At 45.3% G+C, this 24,177-nt stretch overlaps 1 protein-coding gene across 2 annotated transcripts in view; it reads left to right on the top strand.

Annotated features, from left to right (window-relative positions):
* Positions 1-24,177, top strand: part of SHMT1 (serine hydroxymethyltransferase 1) — a 174,822-nt gene that overhangs the window by 111,942 nt on the left and 38,703 nt on the right. For both annotated transcript variants that reach the window (XM_085628984.1, XM_085628983.1), the window contains exons 9-10: positions 6,020-6,142; positions 19,047-19,163. In XM_085628984.1, coding sequence (XP_085485110.1) covers positions 6,020-6,142; positions 19,047-19,163 — 240 coding nt within the window. The remainder of the gene's footprint in view (positions 1-6,019; positions 6,143-19,046; positions 19,164-24,177) is intronic.

Here is a 24,177-nt window from a genome sequence, read left to right as displayed (position 1 = left end):
CCACAACAGAATAAACAGAGACACGGTAAAGTTTAAAGAGTTTATTTTATAAACCTCGTGTCCTAAGATGCAGTCCTTTGGCTAACATAAGCAGACAAATGATTAAGATCAAAACCATCAGCATAGTTACAATACCATAGAAAATGAAAGGAGTATTCATAATAAAATGACAGTGGATGACAGCCACCTTCCTTTCGCTAGTAAACTAATATTGTTATTATTAGACTAATAAAAGGTCTCTAGGCTTGAATGGGGAACCACATACCGTAAAGATCAGCTTAATGGAATCACATCACAGGATCAGCTTAGACTCTGCTCCTGGGAAAGCTCTTCTTCCGAATGTGTCTAAAACATGTAGCCTGCAATATTAAAAGCACTCGACTTTCAGGTATTTGCAGCTGCGTGCGTCTTATGGCTAAATAGTGGGCCGATCAACCTGAACCCAACAACATGCACCGTCTAGCGACCCAGACTGTTTCTTTACACAATGTTCAGACCAAGGTCGCTACTTGCTATTAGCGATGTGAACAACAGACAGTTCTCATGTGAAGCAAAGTCGAGCAAGCATTTCTCAATTAATAACATGTGACTACAGTGTCGTGTGCAAAAGCGGCAAGATGGCTTTCTAACATCTAACGCGGTTGTGCTAACTTAGCATTGTACGTATATAGATAGCAATCTTCACTACAGTGCTATGTATTCACATGCCCACCGCCTCCCAGAAAGCCCTTGGTTGTTGCAGATAACGGATTTTTCAATCACTTTTCTTTTTCTAACTGCGTGAAAATCTTTATATGTTGCTTTACTCTCTATCCTGAACTAGATGAGCGTGAAAACAGTCTATGGAGTCGATCTTCATGTACAATACTTCCTAAGGGAGGAGTCCCTATGCCTCGTTACTCAAAGGAAAAACAAGCCTAACACTAGATGACAGGAGTATGTGCAGCATGTGAATCTACAATACTACATGCCACAAACTGATGTATACAAGGTATGTAACATATTCCTTTCACAACTACATTATAAATGATGTATTTGTTTTACCTGTAATACATCCGGTGGCCCTGTATATTTTATTTTCAGTAGTCCTGTTAGTCTGTTCCCTTTTCTTGCAACTACTCTAATATTTCCCTGGGTGGGCCCCTACCTTATTAAAATAATATATAATGGCTCTTGTGCTTTAGATCGCATTTCTTAAGCTTTATATTTTGACATAAAAAATTAATTGAGGGGATGGAGAAAGGAGGCAGAAGGACTAATTTAGTTGCAGTGGTAAGCAGTTGTTGCCTAACCCCTAGGCAGTGTGTGTTTGTTTAGCTGTTTTATAAAGTGTTTTGTGTAGCCATTCAGTTTTGAGGTACTTAAGAGCACTTATGATTCTAAAGAATTGGAGTGAGGGGAAGGGTGGGGGAGCTGTAGTCCAGTTGGATCAGTTATTAACTATGTCTGTTCTTCAGCTAAGAGGCTTGAATCTTGGTGAAGTTCAGGTGGAAACAGTTTTAGATAGTTCAGTTTTCAGACGTTTTGTGAACAGCTTGTTTGTTTCTGATCTCAGATAAGTGTGTTGGTCACTGGAAACCTAGAGTTCAGCCACAAAGTTGCATCCTCTGGAATGATCATCGAGTGCTCAAATTGGGCAGACTCTAAATGGAAGTGGATGGTAGGTGTGTGGCGAGGTACGAGTGCATAAAGGTATTCTAGCACTTTCCACCCAATACAATTTGTGGACAGTCTATAGAACCTTACATTTGATCCTGTTTTCAGCTCACATACAGTGGAATACTTTCAGGGAGGGTCTGATAATATGTTCTAGAGGCAGAGACTTGGGCAGGTTCTGGATGCCCGGTCCTGTAGTTCTTGTAGTCTGGTAATGAGGTTCTTGGGGGCACCAATGTAAATGATGCAGTAATCTAGCCATACCAGGGCCAACATTGTTGTCGGCTTCACTAGTCTTGGAGTAGTGGTATATATTTTCAACATAAAGAAAGCTGTTGGTGTAATCTGTAAAATACTGAGTTGACTTGAGAAGCAAAAAAAGTTGAGAGTCCGAGTATTTGGAAGTTATGGGTAATCTGTGAACATTTAGAACTTCTCATGGGACCTGATGTACTAAATCATCGTGCAAACTCCAAGATTCACAAAATCACAGGGTTTGCAACCAAAAGGTTTTTGACTATGTACTAAAACCATTTTTGTGAATTGGACAAGCCTTTCTGACTTCCATAACAGGCGGTTCGTAAAAAGGGCTTTCCACCCCAATTGCTTTTCACACTTCTATTTTATCAATACTTTGTGACTGCAGTTGTGGTTGCAAACTATGGAAAAGTTGCCATCACCTTATAGTGGGTGGTAACTGGATCATGGATTCAAATCCTCACATAGGTGCCATTCACATGGAGTCGCAAATAGCAACATGCCTAATATTCCTTAGGCAGTTTGTTTTATAGTATCCTGGAAGGAACAAGTTGCAAAGCGACCCATGTGCTTTTTAAATGTTTGTTTCAGTATGGCCTGAGTGCACTTCAGTGTCTAGTAGTAGGGACTCAAACTAAACTAGTCCCAGGTTACATCCCTATTTGTGTCATCCTTATCTATGTTGTGAACTGCAGTTCAATACTCTCCCTCACTAGGAGTCATTGAGGTTGAGTTGGACCTCATCATTCTCACCTGGTTTGGAATTTTGTCAGTTAGTGTTTTCGCATTATCATCAATCCGACATTTGTAAAGCGCAGCAATTCACTTGTGAGGGTCCGAGGTGCAGGGTGAGGTTGCCCAATGCCTTGGCTGCCCTGTGCGAGAAGGATCATCCTCCAATGTTGGTTTGGCGGATCTGTGGGGGAGGCATGCGCGAGGTAGTGGGAGGCATGCGCGAGGTAGAGGGAGGCATGCGCGAGGTAGAGGGAGGCTGATGGAAGGTGCCTGGTCAGTCGGTGGAAGGTCAGCCGTTTATTGATGTATGCTGGTCCTTCATTGTGCAAGGGTTTGTAAGTGTTGGTCAACATCTTGTACTGGCATCTCTGCTGGGTTGGAAGCCAGTGTAGCTTCTGGAGTGTGATGTGGGTCCTTCTAGGGAGGTCGGGGATGAGTCTTGCCGCTGAGTTTTGTATTGTGTGAAGTCTCTTCAGGAGGCATGTAGTGATTCCTATGTAGCATGTGTTTCCGTAGTCCAGTCTGCTGGTGATGAGGGCCTGCCCGATGGTCCTTCTGGGGATGACTGAGAGCACCCTGAAGATCTTGTGGAGCATATGAAGTGTGTGGAAGCAGGCAGATGAGACTAGTTAACTTGTTTCTTCATGGATAGCTTGTCATCGAGAATGATGCCGAGGTTGCAGGTTTGGTCTGTTGGGGTGGGGGGCTGGGCTGAGTCCTGAGGCCCAGCATGCATCGCTCCATGGTGTGGTGTTGTGGCCAAAGAGGAGCACTTCCATCTTGTCCGTGTTGAGTTTCAGACGGTTGTCCTTCATCCAGTCCATGCCATTCATCATTCATCTGTGGAAGCTGGCTTTGTTGCTGGATGGGTCTTCGGACAGTGAGAGAATGAGCTGAGTGTCGTCCGTGTAGGAGATTATGTTTAGTCCATGCACTCTGACGGTCTCAGCCGGTTCGGGGGGGGGGGCATGTAGATGTAGAAGAGGGTGGGACTGTAGGACAATCCTTGGGGGACTCCGCAGATGATCTTCTTGTGCTTCGAGGGGACTGGTAGAAGACTGATTTTCTGGGTTCTATTTGCGAGGTATGAGGCGATCCACCTGAGGGAGTCTCCGTGGATCCCTATGTGGTGCAGTCTGTTGATCAGGATGTGAAGGGAGACTGCATCAAATGTGGCTGACTGGTCCAGGAAGAGGAGGGATGCCATTTCTTAGCAGTCTAGAAGGACTCTGATGTTGTAGGTGTCTACGATCAGGGCTGTCTTGGTGCTATGGTAAGCTCGAAATCCGGATTGGGAGGGGTTCAGGAGGTTGTGGCCTTCTAGGTGTTTGGGTGAGTTGCTTGTTGATCACTTTCTAGAGGACCTTTGCTGGAAAGGGGAGCAGAGAGATGGGCTTGTAGTTTTGGTTTGTCTGGGTCGGCAAATGTTTTTTTTAGGAGGGGGTGGGGGGGGGGGGTCTCATGCGTGTTTCCAATCCTCAAGAAAGGAAGCCGAGCTGATGGAGTTGTTCAGGACTTTCCTGAAGTCTTTGCAGGTTGTCTTGCTTTCGAGGTTGAAGACGTGGTGGTGGCATGAGTTTATGATACAGATAGTGTCTTGCATGGTAAGGAGGTCCCAGTGGGTGAACGGGTATTCGGGTTTAGTGTTCGTGGGTGTGTGCTGGTTGATACTGTCTGCGGCAGAGTTGGCATTTAAAGTTTTAGTAGATGGCAGTGATCTGGTTGTGGAAGAAGTCAGCAAGGTTGTTGCACAGTTCCTGGAAGTGTGTGTAATGCTGTTTTTGGTGGCTGCAGGGTTGGAGAACTCCTTCACAATGACCAAGTTCCTTGCTGTGGTTTGAGCTGGCTTCAATGTGGTCTGCTAGGATGTTCTTCTTAGTTTCTTTCAGGAGGTGGTGGTACAGGTTGAGAGGTGTCCTGAAGGCGGTGTAATCTTCTTTTTGCTGATGCGCCACTTCCTTTCAAGTTGTCAGCAGTTGCACTTAGTAGATTGCAGTTCCTCTGTGAACCAGCTGGCTCCCTAGTCTGTTTTTTTTAAATTTACCTTGGCTGTCTTAGCAAGGATGATGGTGTCGGTGCAGTCTGTGATCCACTGGGAAGTTTTTGATTTTTTTGCTGCTTGTTCTGGGTCGTGTGTGGGGTCTGGGAGGGGAGAGCAGAGAGCTTTGTTCCACTGTTCTTCTGGTAATTATTTCTAGTCTCTGCGCGTGGATCCTACAGGTTGGGGGGCACGGTGCCGAAGTTGGTGGGTCCTGAGACGGTAAAGTGGATGCTAAAGTAGTTGGACCAGGTGACTTGTGTGGTTGTACCTGACTGTCGCTGGAGGTGAAGATGGAGTTGGGTGGGTGTCCTGCAATGTGGGTGGGGTCAGTGACGAGCTGCTTGAAGTCAGTGTTGCTTATGCTCACCAGGTGGTTGTTGGTGTTGATGTTGCTGGGGTCGTCCAGGTGAAAGTTTAGGTCCTCTAGGAAGATTTAGTAGTTTGGAGTATGGGGCGATCAGGTCCAGGATGGCATTGCTGAAGCTGGGGCGTGGTCTTAATTGTCTATAGGCGAGGGTGCCTCTGACAGTACTTGTTCCGTCTGTGTGGAGTTGGAAGTTGAGGTTTCATTATTGGGTTCAGGTCGTCTGGAGATGTGCATCGAATGGTGCCTTTGTAGACTATGGCGATTCCACCTCCATGTTTGTTGGATTGGTCCCAGTGTGCTCTCGTTTAGCCTTCGGGGATGGTAATGGCCAGGTCTGATGCGGAGGCTTGGTTCAGCCAGGTTTCTGTGAGTAAGAGGACGTTTCGGGTGAGGGACGAGAGGGATTAAAATTGTAGCATGTATTTGCTGTTACCTTCAGCACCCTCTTTGCCAAGAGCCAATACGATGCATTTGGTGAGGTTCTCAAAACTGACGATCTAGAAATACTAATGCTCTAGGGAGATCCCGCAGCATTTGTTTATCAACTTGCCTTCATCATCCACCTCCTCCCTAACACTGAATCCAAGTCTCCAGCACGTACTGTCAAAAGCCGGAGCCCAAAACTGTTACACATTGTCTCTCTCTTGTATGTGTCTAATTAAAGCCTATGTAAATAGGAACTGTTAATTTAACCAAAATGGGTTAAAAGTACCTTCAAACAAGCTAACTTCACTTAGTCCTGCTCTATGAAGTTTACTGCTTTCTGAAGCAACGGACTCTGTCCTTTGTCCGTACTGTATACCATGCATCTTTAGCTTCCTCTGATTTCCCCAAATATATAGACCGGGTTGTGTATACAACCTGTATGCTTTGTATTCTTGATTAAAGAAAATATGGAAGAGGGAGCTTGGTGTTGTTTGGTTCTTGTTACTTACTTATGTTTAATGTTTCTTCCTATCTAGGAGTTGCTGTAGCACTGAAGCAAACCATGACACCAGAATTTAAAATGTACCAAGTTCAAGTGGTGAAAAACTGCAAAGCGCTTTCTGAGGCTCTGATAGAGCTGGGATACCACATAGTCACTGGTAAGAAATTCCCATCCAACTCCAGCGGGTGGCTAAGTGGGCTTGCACACGCATGGGAATCCTTCTTTGAGTTGCATGCAATGTAAAATATTTTTGTGATGAACAGGATCACAGAACACTTCTGGCAAGTTGGATGTTAATGTATTGGTCCTTATTACGTCCACCTATTTTACTTTCATGATTCTCAGTACATCACGAATGTGCTTAAATAAACCATGTGGAGGTAATGGCCCCTGCAGACTTTTACCATATGGTGTGAACGTGTGGCAATAAATAGGTATTGGACCACTATAGCTACAGAGCTCACTGAGGTACTGGGATGGGAGGTCTCTAACACACTTTTGGTCTTCTTCCTGGGGGTTATGGAGGATCTTGGAAGATCTCTGGCAGACAAGACGTTCCTGAGCATAGCTCTTATGGTGACGAAAAGAGTTATAACCACTAAATGGAAGCATTGAAATACTGCGATTGTGAGATTTGAAGGGTTTTCCTCTTGCATAACTATATATTTATAATGCCCCTACAACCAGAAAACGCATCTAGATACCGCTCTATTCGCCTCTTCAATGCCATGTAAAATGCAGTACTCACCAGCCACTCCACCACTACCTTAATCTATCTTGCAACATCTCGGGCACTGATTGACTTCCAAGCCATTGCATTGTGTTTTTGGAAGGAATACTGGTAGATCCAGAAACCTGCTGCTTGATTTCTTTTGGGGAGGCATCAAACACAATAAACCTGTCTCGGATTTCATGAGACCCGCTCTCCCCATCACTTCCGAAAGGATATGTTACCCTTTCTCAATAGCCTTCTATGACTGGGCAGTATCACACCATGATAGAATAAAGCCTCCCCAACCCTGCACCTAGAGCTATTGTCTTTTACCCATGTGTGTGGAGTGGAATTATGTAGGTTGGATTGGAATTGTTAGTTGTGGAATTGTGTGGTGTGGAATGGATTTGTGTAGTGGAATTATGTGGCATGGTGTGCAGTGGAATTATGTGGATATTGTTGTTGAGTACTGGAATGATATGGAATGGTATTTTGTGTTGTGGACAGGTATGTAGTGGAAGTCAATTATGTGGTGTGCTGTTGAATTTTGTGGTATGATGCGAAATTGTGTGGTGTGTCGAATTAAGCGATTCAGTGTCTGTGGTGTGGAATGGAACTGTGTGGCATTGAGTGAAATTATGCTGCTTGGAATTATGTGGTGAAGTGTATTTATGTGGATTGTTGCTATAGGACCGTGTTTATGTGGGGTGTATTTATGTGGTATTGAGTAAAGTGTAATTATATGGAGTTGAATCATGTTGAGTGGTATTATGTGGAGTGTAATTCTATCGGGTGGTGATTAATTGTTTGGCGGTGAATTGTGTGATGTGGATTTGTCTCACTAAACATTCAGGTATGCTACATAAAATGAAAAATGTGAAGGTGCTATCCTATATCATAGAGGTGGGTGAGCCACTAAAAGCTTGAAAGCTGCGGAAAACTCAAAAGCAACTGAAAATCTTGAGCTAGGCTCAGCTAGTGCATCTTATTTAACGTCCAGCCCAAAACAAGCTGAGATTTCATGTGGCTTTTCCTGCTATACACGCCCTACCCTTATTTGCAAAGAGTTAAAATTACAATACCTTTTGAGATAAAATGGGGAGACACATGGCTACCCGTTTCGTGAATGGCTTATGCAAAGTGAAACCAGAAAAACTGATTAATCCCAACTTCCTATTTAAGTGAATTGTGTGCTTAATAGTTTGATTTAATAGACTATAATGTTGTGGCTTTAAGAATCTGCGCCACATACAGGGTGCACATGAAAACTGACTTGCCTCTTAGGTTACTAACTGCACTGTCTCCAGGGCACAGGAGAGACAAAAATTGTTCTAAATTTAGGTTAGAAAAATATCACTTTTAATAAGTACCTTCAAGCAACTTCGCCATATTTTACATGGTCTTGGTGAACCATTTGCATGGCAAACAGTTTCAGGGCTCCTCTGTGTGCATCTGTGTTTGTAAAACCCTCACTTGACAGAAACAATCGCAAGCTCGACATTCATTTAATCCTGCGGGCGCTTGAAGAGTGCCGCATGTTTAAGTGAAAGAAACAAGTTTTTATTTTTAGTTTTGGCTGAGTCATCAAACTGCAAGACTGGTAGTACTTGGGTGAGCTGGGGGAGTGATGGTGCTGTGGGATTTCGAGTTTGAAGCAGGATTCTTGCTGTTATGAATTTTTTTAGCAACTTACCTATGGAGCAAACAGCTTATATTTAAGCAAGCAAGGGGCACCTCTCCTGGTAGTGTGTAGGAGAAGTACTTTAAATAAAGGTCTCGCCTGATATCCAGGGGAACACTGACGTTCTTAGTAAGGCAGAAGCCATTGTATAGACATAGTACAGAAGTTGAGCGTGCAGCTGCGGCGATGGCCAGGATGCAGTGAAATATTATAGAAGATCTGGTCTGGGCATCTCTGACTGTCTGAGTAGGGCCATTGGAACCAGCGTTCTGCTCGGGCACTACGCCTGGATTCGCTCCTCGAGCTTCTCTTGATATTTAGCAGCCTCTCATGAACATGCCTTTCTATGACTTTCAGCCATTGATAATAAAGGAAGACTAAGCCCATGAATGATTTAAAGAGAGCAAGGCCACTGGTCGCTCTCTGGGCTTGGCTCTGCCAGCCAGCAGAGCAATAGACAACATGCTGGTATCAGATTGGGACTGGTGCTAAACAGTGATTTCTGGTGCTGAAAAAAGACTGTGGTCTCCAGCCCCGCCTAGATCTCTATCCTGGATATCGGAAACTGGATGGTGGCGTTAGATTGGCAGGACGCTTATTAATGCAGCCCTTCCCTGCAATCCCATATAGGTTACCTGCGGTTTCGGGTAGGCCAAGAGCACTCTCAGTTCACCTTGTTCCCCTTTTGCCTCACTGGTGCACCTCAGGTGTTCACCAACGTGATGGTTGTGGTCGCAGCCTATCTGTGAGGTTAGGAATTCGCCTCAAACAATTGTACGCCATCTCCAGATGACCTTTTTGACATAGTTGGGTTTTACCATTAATATGCTGAAGTCATAACTGACTCCACTTTATCAGAGGCATCCTGGATATAGGGCTCATCTACGCCTTTCCTCTTCCTCAACGAGTCTGGGGCATTCAGGCTGTGATCTCATGTTTCAACTTTTGACCGGGCTCTCGACGCTTCTGGGCCTCTTGGCCTCCTGCATCCTGCTGATCAACTATGCCTGGTGGCACATGCAGGCTCTGCAATGGGATCTGAAGTCTCAATGGGCTCCGCACCCAGGAGGCCAGTCAGTCCAGACTGATGTCGAAGGAGACTTCAAAGGGCCTGCAGTGGTAGATGTTCGACTGCAGTTGGACCGGCGGTAGACCCCTTTTCTTACCACATCGAGATCTAATAGCTGTGACAGAGGCATCATTGCTGTGGTGGGGAGGTCATCTGAAATAGATGGAGATTAAGGGCCTCTGGTCAGCCTGCTGGATGTGCGAGCAATTCCTTTGACACTGAAACTTTCCTCCTAACCTTCAAGGGGTACAGGTTCTTGAGGACAATAAGACTTCCATGTGGTATTGCAACAAAAAGGGCAGTGTGGAGTTGTGGGTCCTATACTGGGAGGCTGTACTTTTCTGGAAGTAGCTAAATGTTCAGGACATCTCCCTGGTTGCCCAACACGTGGTGGCCTCTTTAAATGCCGGGACAGTCGTCATTGCCTAGAGGATCGCAAGTGGTGGTTACACTCCGATGTAATGCAGGGCAACTTCCACCACTGGGGAGAACCTTGGCGTGCAGGTTCACACTTTTGCACATTGGAGTTCCCAAGGCAGTCCTTCGGAGACTCCTTCTGCCAGCATTAGGGGACAGGGCATCTGTATGACTTTTTACTGCTTCATCTCGGCAGTGGGCGAGGAGGGATTGGAATCTGGAACTAATAGTCAGGAGTCCACCTACCCAGTCTGTTTACGCAGCATGCTGGGAGAAGTTTGTTGTCTGGTGTTGTTCCTGTTACATTCCACCTCTGAATGCACACTTATTCTGTTTTGTTTGTCTTTGGCGCAGCAAGGTCTTGCTGTGGCAACTGTTAAGTCATCTTTCAGCCTTCTTACCATTACCTGATCAGCCATCCCTCTTCAATCCACCTGTTGTGATGCATTTTTTAAAGGGACATTTTCCTGCCAACACATTTTGTTATGCTACAATTCGACCTTAATTTGGTTCTTCCCTACCTTATGCGAAAGCCTTTCAAACCGAAGCACATTTGTTCCTTTCACCTGCTAACCATCAAGACGGCATTCCACACCGCCGTAGCAGCCAGACAAGCGAGTGATCTCCAGGCGTTTTCTGTGGTGCAGCCAGACACTTCATTCTTCCCAAACAAACTGATCCCCTGGAACCAAGTGGCATTCTTGCCAAACACCTTCCATATAGGGCAATCCATCACTTTACCAACGTTTTGTGCTACACCCCATCCCTTCAAGGAAGAGGAACGACTTTACTGCCTGGACCCTAAAAGGGCGCTTATACAAGACCAGAAAATATGACTAGCTATTCATCAGTATCTCTGGAATAAAAAAGGTCAACTTGGTGCAAAGGAAAAGCATCTCCCGATGGTTTGTGTTATGTATCAATATCTGCTATGGGTTGGCTAAAACGCAGCCTACAGAAAGCGTGTGCGCTCGTTCAATCAGAGCAAAAGCTGCTATGACTGCCCTGGTGTGTGTTGCAGCAGTTCTAGACATAAGCCAGGCAGCTAGTTTGGCATCCCTCTACACACTCACGAAGCACTACTGCCTGGACAGCCAGGTCTGTCTGGATGGCCAATCTGTCCTCCAGGATTTCCTCGTCTGAGTCATTCCACTGATCCATCACCAAAGGAGGTGCAGCTTTTCGCAATCATCTGTTCACAAGCTGATGAATCTGCAGTTAGAAGTGTCTATCCGAAGTAAAAGTTACTTCCCTTTGATAATGTCTTTTTGTAGTAGAAACTCTATCTAACTGCAGATTAATTACCGACCTACCCTCGTCCTGTTCGGTGGAATGGACTCTTAGTCTATTAATTAGATCCCAGTCTAGAGGTCTGCACACTGCCACATTTTGATTTCAGTGGCTCCATGTCGGATGGGGCAGACGGAAATCAGAAGGAAAGGGACATCAGCGTGCAGGGGTAGTGTGTATATATATATATGGCCCCAATGTCCAATCCGCAGCGGAACCAATCCGACGCGTAGCTGCAAGATGCCACCGGTTGATGTGTGAGGGAATGGTTACAAAAGTTTCCAGAATGAGTCGGGCCCCTGGGTAAATTCACAAGGTGAGGAATCTGCTGTTAGTCTCTTCCAGAAAAGGCATTACTAAAGGTAAGTAACTTGTTCTCTAAGGAAAGAATAGAATGAAGTCTCAAATCTTAACTCCTCTTTGCTGCAAGCAGTTAGAGGACGCTTAAGCTTAACAGTTTTTTTTGTTTCAAGTCTTGGGTTACATGGGCCATGCACATACATAGCTTTTATTGTCTTACAGGTTTTCTAGAATCTAGCAGTAGTGACAGAGCTTGAGCAATAATTGCCCACACTTGAGTTAAGGGTCCTTATATCAAAGCAAGGGCCTCCAACGAGGATGGAATGCGGTATGTAACGTCTACTATTCTGGCCACTTAAGAGATCAGAATATGCTTGTGTTTGCCTGGGGACTGTCCTTGACTCCCATGGGTTGGTTCAGTTCCCCCCGCCCCCCCCCCCCCTCCCTCCTTCTGCAGCTCTTGCTCATACTGGGTGGCTGTTTTAGCAGAAGCTGCTCATGCTGGTTTGACCAACATGCTATTCTCTGGACAAGAGAGGGGTGTATTTGCACACTTTACTTTAAGTGGCTAAGTAGCTAAAACACCACTCTCCCCTGCCCTAAGTAGCTACAGAGAACGACTGGGCTCTGGCTGCCTTGACTGAAAGTATTTTGCCCTCAGAACACCTGCGCATTTTCCCCTTCCTTTTCTCAGGGTTTGCCCTCACTGAATGAATGGTGGGTAGGCGACTTCTGTAGACTGTGAGGGACAGGGAATGGGGGATGAACATTGAAGTCACCTCCAGTTAGACAAGAATGTTTGAATTACTGACATTTATGATCAGTTAAAGCCTGCATTGTTAGTATACTGATTAACATGTTGAACTACATGTTGATTGAAGTCAATTATACACTATTTTGCCAGTTCTTTCATCTTACTGACTGGGATGGTCCTGCTCAAGGCCCCACTAGTTCTGCTGTCTTCCCAGTGTGTGCCTTTGTGTGGCCTGATTTTTCTGCCAGCGTCTCCCAGCCAAGATCCCAATTATGACCCTTCCACCTTGTTCTTTTTTCCAGCTACATCATGGCCACTGGAGTTATGCAATTCTGTGGCCGCAGCGGTTTCCATATAATTTATGGATTAGACGCATTAGCTACATATTCCATCATCTTCCCTGCAGGTTGCAGATTTTAATAAACCAAAATTTGTTACTAGCTCAAATGGGTCAAATGGCGGCATATGATGCTGTGCAGTGGTAGGACTGTTGCGAAGGTTGACTGGTTACCTCTCGGTTGCTTATTTGTGTTGTATTTGAGTCTCCAAATGGTACTGAGGTGAAAGCTTTTGTCAGGACATTGTCCGCATTTGTAAAATGACAAAATAATGAAGTAATACTATGATGAAGTATGCCACATAATTTTCCTTTTCTTGCTGCATAATTTTGTAAACCCACTGCATAATTTGATCCTCCACACTCCTATTTTCAGTGGCCATGTGCCACATTTATGCATTCGTTCTGATTTTCCCATTCTTTCCATCTTTTTTATTTTTATTTATTTTTTCTATGATGGCTGCATTGCATGCATTCCATCCTAGTGATGCTTTTTCGGCTTCCGCAGATTATTTTTAAGACTGATGATGAACTCCTTTAGCACATTGCTTTGGATAAGAGTTCTTCTGCTCTGAAGGCTGATTCGCCAAAAATACAAGTCCTATTCAAATGTAAGGACTTCTGGGTACTGCATCAAAGGTTCTGAGGGATACTTATAACCACAAATTACTCGTTTTTTGTATTCTTCCAGGCACTAGACTGTCTCCATCTTTCTTTTTTCATGTAGATAGATGGTGCCATTGGTTACGTAGTGACTTCGTGCCACCTCAGGAAGTGATGACCATGAGCTTTGTACAGGCACCATCACTGCACATGGATGTCTGCTCATTCATTTATTTCCACACCTTTTGATGCAGGTCCAGAGCTCCACTCGTTACCGACTCTAAAGTTTGTTTTCCAAAGACAATGTGCGAAGGGAAATGTCTCATCTGAAAACCACAGGCTTCAAATGGTACGTTAACTTCAGGAAGCTACGGTCAGCCCCTGATCCACATGATGTCTTCCTGTGGTGTCCTTTGTGTAGGCACAGCTCTAAATCGTGGGACAAATTTTTCATGAAAAACCTGAAGGCCCACAGAGGGAGAAAAACCTGAAGGCCCGCAGAGAGGGAGGTAAAGCTTTGTTGCTAAGCTCAAGAAACTGGACACGTCATGCTTCAAATAGCGGATTTACTCCTGCTCAAAGTCCATATCCCGCTCGAAGTCGCCATCCTTGGGTAAGTCAAAGAGGAAGGTGAGGGGTAAGTCATAGTGGAAGGTGAGAGTCAAGTCTCCACAAACGCAAAGTTCAAAAGAGACTTGTCCCATCTCATCACTCTTGCTCCTTAGAGAAGTCATGCAGTTGACACGAAGGACTAGAACCCGATTCTGCTTCTGTTGTCTGACTCCCAACCAGTCTCGAAACTGGTTCTAGTGTGCTCTTGAGTTCCCTGGGCTGTCGTCGACATTGTAGCCGATGGAGGCATTTAGAGAGACTATACTGCAGGACGATGCAAGCTTTCTGGAGTACCTTGGGCATCATGCTTCTGCACTACCAACAGAACGCAGACTGACCCCGTTGCACCAGCCCAGTCCTCCACTCCTGTGCCAGAGGCCGCCTCTTTTCCGAGTATTGTAGCCCGAATCTAATGGTGCAGAATCTGAATCTGACCTGATGCCTATCTCCAATCCAGAGCTGACCTCTTCCACAGTGCCAATACTATCATAGACTGTAGACCATGTTCGAAAAGGAATCTGGTGCTGCTCAAGTACTTCAAAATGTCCCACATATTGAGATGGATGATGCATACAATTTACTCCCACCCCTCACCACCACCTATATGCTTGCCTCTGCTTAGGCTACAAATGGCAATGGCCTTGACACTTCATTGAGAAAGGAAGTGAAATCTCCACTCCCCTGGCTGATTGCTTCCTTCGAGGTAGTAGTCCAAAGAGCAGCAGAGGTTTTTGAGCTTCATTTGCCTACTATATAGAGTGTGCATCAAAAGCACTTTAAAGTTGCAACTTTAAAGTGCTTTTGATGCACACTTTACCACTCAGTTACTTTCGTCCCCTTCCTCCCCAGGCCAGATCTATATCGCTGTCAACGTCCCTTGGTATTCTGACGCTAACGCGCCCCGTGGGGTTTCGTTCCCTCCGTCCCTCCACTTCAGGTATTCTTTCACTTACCTTCTTTACCTACCTCTCTATGGTTTTCATTTGGTTTCCTTGGGTCCCATAACCAACCTTCTCTTTCCTTTCCCTCTGCTCTCATTGAAGTACCTTTGAATCATCGTAACCATAGTCCTGATGATGACCTCAATGTAAAGAGGTTGAAACGTCGTCGACTCCACAACGCCAATTGCGGCTTTGAAAAGGGTCATTCATAAATTGAGTAATCATGTTTGTAATTGTAAATTCTTCTGTAAATACCTTTGATCCTCGTGTTTTTTCTGTCCTTAGCCGTTCCACGTTGTTGCCTAAACACTTATGTCACTGCGCCGTTCACTCACCACTTCACCCTCAGTGCACACATGGTTGTTATGGTTACTGTAAATTAGTTGTATTTTTTTTGTGCTTCTATCTACAAATAACAACCTTTTATCCTCCCCTTTGGTCTCCCTTGTCCCTTCTTGTGCTTTTTTTTTTTTGAAAATTCTTTTTATTGGCATTTAAGAATATAAGCATACATACATCACGTTCCGTGGAAATGAGTATGTTACATGAGTAGCAAAATAGACCAGCATCAATATATAAAGTACGTATGTGTTGTGTTCCGTGTAGAAGTGGTCTGTACTGTAGCAGATCATTGCCCGTATAGAAAACTAGGGAGGAGAACCGAACTGGGAAGTGCCATGAAGTTCTGAATGACGAGGCCTAGGCTATGTCCCGAGTCTGCCATTGCCCATTTGACCGTATAGCTGCCTCCCATCTAGGGGGGGATGGGTGTGTGCACAATCCGGGATGAGGAACCGTGGGGTGAATCAGGTGAGCAGGGGGGGGGGGGGGCCCATCTGGCGCGAAGGTGGGGTGACATTGGGGGGGGATCCCCCGCCGTGGGGACCCGGACGTCCCTTCTTGTGCTTTATGATTAACTCTCATATCTAGTGGTTCCTGTACATGATTTTCCAGTTGAGACATTGTTTTTCTGTTACTACTATAGAGACTAAAGCAAACCTACTGACCGAAACTGTGCAGCCTGAGCTTGCTACCTTAGAGAAGTTGATGCCCTTTGAAACGGCTTTGATAGAAGCATGATTGTCAGAGTGCTGAAAGCAGTGTTCGCGACCCCCTGCGTGTCGTCCGGTGACTAGGTGTTATGGACATTCCCAAGGGGACATGGTTTTCCTGACTTGTCTCCCAAGAGCTTGGTGGTTCAGGCCGCTACTAGCAAGATTAATTCCAAAGGATTTCCTCTGGACAGAGATTTGAAGCATATTAATGCATTTGTAAAATAACCTTTTACTCCGACAGTCTGGCACTAAAGTCCCTGAATGGCTTGGGAATGGTGCACACATGACTTGTGGGATATCGTCCGTGGCATCTTACCAGCCATCCCTGACAAACTCGGGAACGTTTTACTATCTGAGACAAACTGCACTCTGCTATATTTGTTCTTGTGAGCTGGCCCGAACATGAATGACTGGGGGTCGTGCCAGGGCACCAGTCTTGAGATCTGGATCTTGAATACATACTCCACAGTACTTTGTGGTGAGCAGTCATCCCTTATGGATATGCCTTTTGACAGTTTCAGCCCTTTTTGATGAACAGACTGGACCGCACTGGAGGGCTTTAAGGATAGCTGTGCACAGCTCGCTCTATAGGTTTACTCTCGCCGGTTCGCCAAGTGAATCCGCAATACCGAAAATTCAGTGGATACTTTTACCGGTTAGACCCATCGCCAGGTGGCCCAAACACCACCCTTTTTCAGCTAAAGAGGATGGGGTAACCGAAAAGGGCATTGACACCTCTGAGGGCAGCATGTTCTACCTCCTCGTTCCCCCCTCCTTTTTTTTTTTTTTTTTTTTGGTTTTTTTTTCCTTATTTTAATTTATGGTTGATGGGGGCAAAATCATTTTTTTCCTGCTCAGACGGCGAGCTTTACCTTCAGACAAGTGGCTGCTGTACATCTTTCAGCAGGGTTACACTCCTCCATTCACTTCTGCCTCTTAAGTTCTACCCTATCTATTTAGACTACAGCAGGTCATGGCTCCATTCTGACAAAGGAAGTTCAGTCTTTAGTGGCCTTAATGACCCCTGCTATGATCTCAGTGTCGAATAAAGACCGGGGATGTTTGTGTAATTTTTTGGTCCTTATAAAATACAGAGGTCTCAAGCCAGTTCTAGCCCTCTTACTTCTGAACAGTTCAAAAAGTTGACCCTCGCCTAGGCTCTTTCCATTTTGGACCGAGAGCACAAGATGGTGTCCTTAGACATACAGGATGCGTCCTTTCATATGCCCATCCTGCAGTTCCACAGACAGTTCCTTCAGTTTGTGATGGATTCAGAGCACTTCCCAGCTCACCATGCTGCCCTTCAGTCTTCCATCACCCTCTTGGGTGTTTGCAAATGTGATGGTGGTGGTGGTTGTGACCCTTAAGATACATATGCCCCTGTACCAAAACGAATGGATTCGGAAGGTGAGTTTGCAGCAGTCAGTCGCAGACCACCTGGAGGGAACGGTCACCGTTCTGTAATTGTTTTTTTTTTTTTTTTCATCCGAATTCTAAAAAAAATAAGGTTCTAATATGGGCTTTTCACAAGAATGCAGTGGAGTGGTAAGTCTTTGGATTTACAGCTCACCGTGAATGGCAGTGTGCTAATCCTGTGCTTAAAGACTTTGCTGTAAAAATGGCAAAAGAGTTTGTCCCTTTCTGCCTCGGCGTTGATGGCACTGTGTTAATTCTATGCTTGAAAACTTTGAATTTGCTCACCTAAAATGTCTGCTTTTCTATCAGTGTCGCTGGTGTTGTAGGGTGCTCTATACAGGAGCTGCTCTCCACCTAAACAACCAAGAGTTCTCTGATATATATATATATATATATATATATATCTGTGTGTGTAGGTGTTTAATTTACATTAAATATATATAATGCGTGAAAAAAGGCATATACATGGTATGGATTTGTGGTGAAGCCATGTGTTTTTCAAAGATCTATAAACTCATTTGAAGTCCTTATTAGTTTAGTGAAAAGCATAGGTCGGGAGAGTTGAACTTCCACCCAGTAGCACAATCGAAGTAGTTACCTGCATGACGTTTTATTCTCCAATGAGGAAGAATAGTTTTACTCGCCATCCTCTGATATCCAGATCAGAAAAGCCACCTATTAGCCCATCCTAATATCTTAAGTGATGTAGCTTTTGATTTTTAAGCATTCACCCCTTATTCTAATATAGTTCATTCTTGTCCAGTGATGGCTGTCCAAAATTCTGGTACCTGTATTATGCCTTCAAACCTTTGTGATAAATTTGTTTCTTTCCTCCAAACATTGTGTGAGTGTTTCATCTTACATGTGTCCTCCCTTATTGTTTCATTAGGCGCGGACTAAGTGAGAATGTATGGACAGCAGACTCTGTGCTCTGCTCTGCTGTGCCAGATAACAGTGGGGCGCCTGCTCAGATTGACATTTTGCAGGCCCTTCATGTTTTACACAAGGGTTCCTTGCATTTTAGACATGTTGGAACATTTGTTCACTTACTAACCATGTTTTATATAGCACTAATCTAGCCACGCAGTAAACTAACACTGTCCACTTACAAACAAATGAACTAAATATAGTTTACTACATCACCCCAGTTGGTGATGGATGCAAACCATGTGCATCCTTTTCAAATGTAACGTTTTTAATTGCTTTCTCGTACCAGGTAGATTGGGGGGGGTTTGAGCCTGAAGCCCCTTATGCTGTCTGTTTGGGTCATGCAACCACCCTAGCAAAACTGGCATCTTGCATGTGGCATGTTGAGACTTAAGACGGTTGGTTGGTTGGTTGCTGTTCTGCTCAGTCAGAGTTATCTGGGCTGGCCCTGGGCATTCCATGCACCTCTCTCCACACACATCTCCCTATTACAAATCCAAAGCTAGTTTTATGCTTCTACCTCCTCCCTATCCTATCACCTTCACCAGCTTTGCAACCTCCTACTCCCTCCACAAATCTTCTGATTTAAGCTCCCAGGTGAAGTAGATGCTACCTGAAAATCCCAGATTCAGGTAGGTAGGGAATCCTTCCCTGCTCTCTTGGTCCTGCTGTGCTCCCTACAGATGCTCCATATTGCCCACTTATTAACTAGATGGTCTTACATAGACCCAACATGTTGCTTTCTAGCTTTTGAAAGTCAAAATGGGACATAAATCTGCTGGTTGGATAATATAAATGGTAGGGTTTGTGTATTATGTATGTACATTTATATACAGTCTGTTTGAAGAGGCTGTCTAAGTTAATGAGACTTTGTTGTCTACGTACACTTTTGTTTACATACGTTTTCCAGTGCCTAACACACTTTTCACATTGCTTCTAATTTACAGGTGGTTCGGACAATCATTTGATCCTTGCAGACTTGCGCAACAAAGGAACCGATGGAGGGAGAGCGGAGAAGGTGCTGGAGGCTTGCTCCATTGCCTGTAACAAGAACACTTGTCCAGGTGAGCTTCAGCAGAACCAAACCTGATTCCCAATGTAGATATATTTGTGGCATCCAGTACAAATCCTTAGTAGACAAACATGAAAAAACACATTGACATCTGTGTTTTGGCTTGGAAACTAGTTTAGACAGGCTTGAAATTAATGCAATAGTATGTTCCTCCCAAAACCATGGGGAAGAAGAGGTGGATTTGATATGGGTGAAAGCAATAGAAGGGGAAAGAATGAAAAGAAAAAAAGTAACTAGGTAAAAGAAGGCCAAAACCTTGTTAAATAAAAAAAGAATAGAATGTTAGTCATGTTTTTAACATTGTGACATTTAGATGGCTGTAAGGTTAGGGCACACCACTGAAACTGTCTAGTGTGTCCCCTGCACATCACGTTGTAAATATTGGAAAAGTCGACTCTGCTTCAGAGGTTGATACATTGGCATCAAATTGGATGATCAAACTACTTGCAATTTACAGTGTCACACACCGATACAACTGAGGTAGCAAGTGCTATTTACAAAAGAATGTTAATTATTTTTATATTTGTATGCTATTTGGTATAACTAGTCTCACTCCTAGTTGTAGCCTTGACCGTGCATGGTTTTTGAATTTTAAATATTAGCGAGGAGTCCATGGTGCAGACCACATTGGAAGAGAGTTCGTAGGAGAGATCTCATTGAAAAGCACAAACTGTGTACATTCATCCAGCAGAACTGTGCAGAACCTCATTTGGTAAGAGAAGCAACCACTAAAATAACCTGTGGTGGCTAGAGCTAGAATTCACCCCATCTCTACACAGCTCATCAAATTTCCATATTTCTTCTACTTCCATGTTGTGTATTTTTTTTTTTTTTTTTTTTTTAATCCAGTGTGCCCAAAAATGTTTTTCATAGGCAAATTCTGCTAACTTGCTCTGTTATGGCGATTGTAGGGGCAGACTCAAGTATAAATAATCATAATGGATGGCGGATGCATTGTACAATGTTCCTGAGATGATTAATCTTAATGCGTTTTATTTGTGGTTTAAAAGCAATTGGCACAGCTGCCAAGAATGCAATAAATGAACTTGTTACCATCTCCTGAGAATTGTGCATTGTGTCAGGAGAAACAAGCCAAAAAATAGAAACATAACCACTATGAGACCTCCCCCACCATGCATGGGATGAGGGCACCGTAACGCTTGGTAGAGGCAAAGAATGTAGGAAATATACATGGTGCACAATGTGCAGAAATGGAAATCCGTCCTTATGCAGCAAGCAATGGGATTAATCCTTTAAGAGAGAAAGCTAGAGAAGATGCATTTTCTGGTAAACCTTGATTATCAGTTGTTTTGCTGCTGCACATTTTCATTTTTCAGTCTCATAGCTCGGATTTCCCTTGTTGACCCTGTGGGTACTTCATTTATGAGAGACTCTTCAAAGTTAAAGCTTGCCTGATACATTGACCACCTGCATCTGGGTGCACGGGCATGTTCAGTTATTACAAAGCTCTACGTGGTTGCAAGAGCAGATCTCGATATTAGAGCTTACGAATATGCATACAAAGACCTGTCCAGATATTACAAAGCTCCTAAGTCCGGGTGCAAGAGCATGCCCAGATATTACAAAAACTACCCCCCTTTTTGATAAGACACTCCCATTGTTTTTAATTTGAATTCCTTCAAAACACAAAAAGTCTAAGCCTAAAACATTAAAATCTGATATGAGAATACCTTACACAGGTATCCACACGAGTGATATTAACACATTGCGGCTTTCAAAAATGCATGTTATGAGAATAGGAATGAGTTCATCGGATAATGGTTAAATATTTTTCATCCTTTGTTTATTTGCAACGGCGTGCCATGTAAAAAAAACAAAGGTAGATCGGGCATGTGCTCCCATCTTGCACTTTGAATCGGTGATCAGTGGGGCGAGGCAGAAGGAGGTTTGACATTAGCTTGCTGGGTCGAGGAAGGCTGGTGCTTCTGTTCTTCTCAATCCCTCTTGATTCGCCTAGTTGATCCAAGTGGCTACCACTGCCCCGATCTGTTGCTCTCCTCCACCATCACTCCACATAAGTGAAGATGTTTGAGCAGATAGCACCAGCTATGACTTGTGGTCACATCTTTAGATGCGCTGGAGAGGAACCTGAAGGAGATGATGCTGATTACTTCGGACACCGGATTGGGAGATGTCCAGGATGTGGTTTGCTTTGATGAACTCAGAGTTGGGTGTTGATTGCCTTCTCGATGACCTTGGCTGGGAAGGGGAGCAGGGAGATGGGTCTGAAGTTCTTGAGGTCTGTCGGGTCGCCGGTTGTTTTTCTTTAGCAGAGGATTGATCTCTGCGTGTTTCCAGTCATCTGGGAAGGTGGCGGTCTTGGTGGAGCAGTTGACGGTGTGGCAAAGCTCAGGGGTGATAGTGGTGGCTGCTCTATGGAAGATGTGGTGCGTGCATGGGTCCGAGAGGACTCCGGAGTGGATGCTCTTCATGGTCTTGAGTGTGTCGTCTGTGGTGAGCAGGGTCCAGTTCAGCAGGATCTGTTGGGGTGCAGCGTGGTTAGGTGTGGCGGTGTCGGGCTTGGTGGGAGGGTCTTGGATGTCAAAGCTGTCATAGATCTACCTGATCTTGTAGTGGAAGAAGACGCTGAGTTTGTTGCAGAGGTCTTGGGAGGATGGGATGTCCATGGTCTCGCTGTTTGGCCCATCAAACTCCTTAACGATGGCAAAAAGTTATTTGCTGTTTTGTGCGTTGGTGTTTATTCTGTCCTGGAAGGCCCTTTTCTTCGTGGTTTTGAGGAGGAGGTGGTGTGCGGTTATTGCAACTTTGAAGGTTGTGTGCGTTTCCAGGGTTGTTGTTCCTCCATTTCTTCTCTAGTCGTCTGCAGGTGTGTCTGGACTCGTGGAGGGCGGGAGTGAACCAGCTGGCTTTTGTGAAATGTTGCTTGCCGGGTGCCTTCTTGAGGGGTTGCCAGAGTGTCTGAGCAGTTGGAGATCCATCGGTGGAGGCTGCGTGCTGCGGTACTTGCGTTGGCAGATGGTGGTGTGGAAGTGTTTAGGGAGGAGGTGAGATGTTCTACAGTGACCTTGCTCCGGCCGGGGGGGGTGGGCGGTGAGGCGGTAGGTGTACGTTGGGGTTTGGTGAAGGCGAAGTGCGCAAAGTGGTGGTTGGTCCAGAGAAGTTTGGTGGTGTGGCGTTAGGTGACATTTCTGCTGGCAGAGAAGATGGGGGTCTAGCTTGTGTCCTGCTGCGTGGGTTGGAGCGGTGACTAGCTGCTTGAGTCTTATGTTGGTGAGGTTCCCCAGAAAGGGATGCAGGGTTTTGATCGTTGGGGTTGTACGGGTCAAAGTTGAGGTCCCCAAGTAGGATGTAATCTGTGGATACGAGAGCCTGGGGTGCAATGAAGTCTACGATGGTGTCGGTGAAGGGCGGGTGGGGGTCAGGAGTTCTGTAGACAAGGGTGCTGCGGAGGGTGGTGTTGGGGTTGGTCTGGAAGTGGCGGTATTCCATTGTTGAGTCATCCAAGTGGCTGGTCAGGCAAAGGGCTTTTTGTGGACGGTGACAATGCCTCCTCATGATCAGTTTACACAGCACTTGCTGGTGATCTTGTAGCCATCGGGGATGGTTGTGGCGTTGTCCGGGCCAGAGTTAGAGATTGTCCAGGCTTCCGTGAGGAAGTTGATGTCGGGAGGGACTAAGTTTGGAGGTCCCAGATTTCAGTGGTGTCTGTGGAGGGAGCACGTGTTGAGGAGGATGCAGCTGAGCCGGAGGGGTGGGCGGTGGTGGGAGCAGTAGTGCGGTGGTGGGAGCAGTAGTGCGGTGGTGGGACAGAGTGCAGCTGCAGTTTTGGCAGGAAAAAGGTCCGTGGGTGTCCTTCAGCTCCCGAGGTGGCAGGCGATGTGGCATCCGGTGTTGAGAGCGAGGAGGATGCTGCATCGTATTGTTGGAATGTCTGAGGACCAGGGACCGTGGCACTGGGTGAGGTCCAGGTGCAGATGGGCTTGCCTTTGGCACGTGAGTGGCACGGCTGCCGCCACTAGATGGTGTGCAGGGGGGCTGGACAGCTGGGAGGCGGGAAATGCGGGGATCGGGAAAGTGGCACTGGAGGGGGGCTTGGCTGGAGAGGATCGCAGAGGCAAAGCGCAGTAAAAATGATCAAGGAGAAAAAAGAAAAAGTGAAAGGAACATGAAAAAAAAGGCAGGAAAAAGCAGAAAAAGAGACGGAGGGCAGTCCAGCAGCAGAGCAGAGACTCTCTAATCTAGACCACCAGGGATGAGGCACAGGCTGGAGCCTGCGGGTGGAGAAGGGCCTCGAACCACTGACCCGAGGGCCAGAAGATCGGCAGCAGGGAGCTCTGGGGCAGCAGCTATTGGGCGGAGCTGGGCAAGGAAGGAAGCAGTCCACTGAAAGGTCGTTTATTGCTAGTGATTTAACCTCAAACTATTGCAGAATATTCCAGTTAAGTCGTCTTTAATAAATATATTTTTGTAGAAAATAGTTTGACATTTTTTAATCTTAATATTTTGTATAATAGGAAGGTCAAATCAAATTATGGTTGTATAATTTTGGCGGATTATGCCGATGGAACACGTGCACAGTAAGCCGAGTGCTTCGACTGCTTGAGGTGTTTAGAATAAGTGAGTTCATTGGAGGAGATGAAGCCAGTCTGTTGACCAAGGGTTGTAGAAATGCCGCTCCTGTCAGGAATTGTTAATCTGTGTGAAACACTTAGAATAATCACAGAAAAGACACTCCAAGAGTATGTGCTAGAAAAAGAAGTCACTGGGAATCCCCCTGCCCTCCTCTATTCAGAAAGGGAATCCCAAACTCAACAGTTTTGGTGAGACCTGAAATCTGTGGCAGAGTTAATCCCACATACACTACTGTGACATGGCACAGGGTTTATCCCACATACACTATTGTGGCATGGTTCAGTTTGTCCCACATACACTATCGTGATCTACTGCAGTTTATCCCTCATACAGTACATTGTGCAGTTTATCCCTCATGCAATATCATGAGATGGTGCTCTTTGTCTGAGACT

This window comes from Triturus cristatus, chromosome 10 (genome assembly GCF_964204655.1).
Source record: "Triturus cristatus chromosome 10, aTriCri1.1, whole genome shotgun sequence".
Lineage (NCBI taxonomy): Eukaryota > Metazoa > Chordata > Amphibia > Caudata > Salamandridae > Triturus > Triturus cristatus.
The sequence above is the reverse complement of the archived record's forward strand: the minus strand, read 5'-3'. Positions and strand labels throughout refer to the sequence as shown.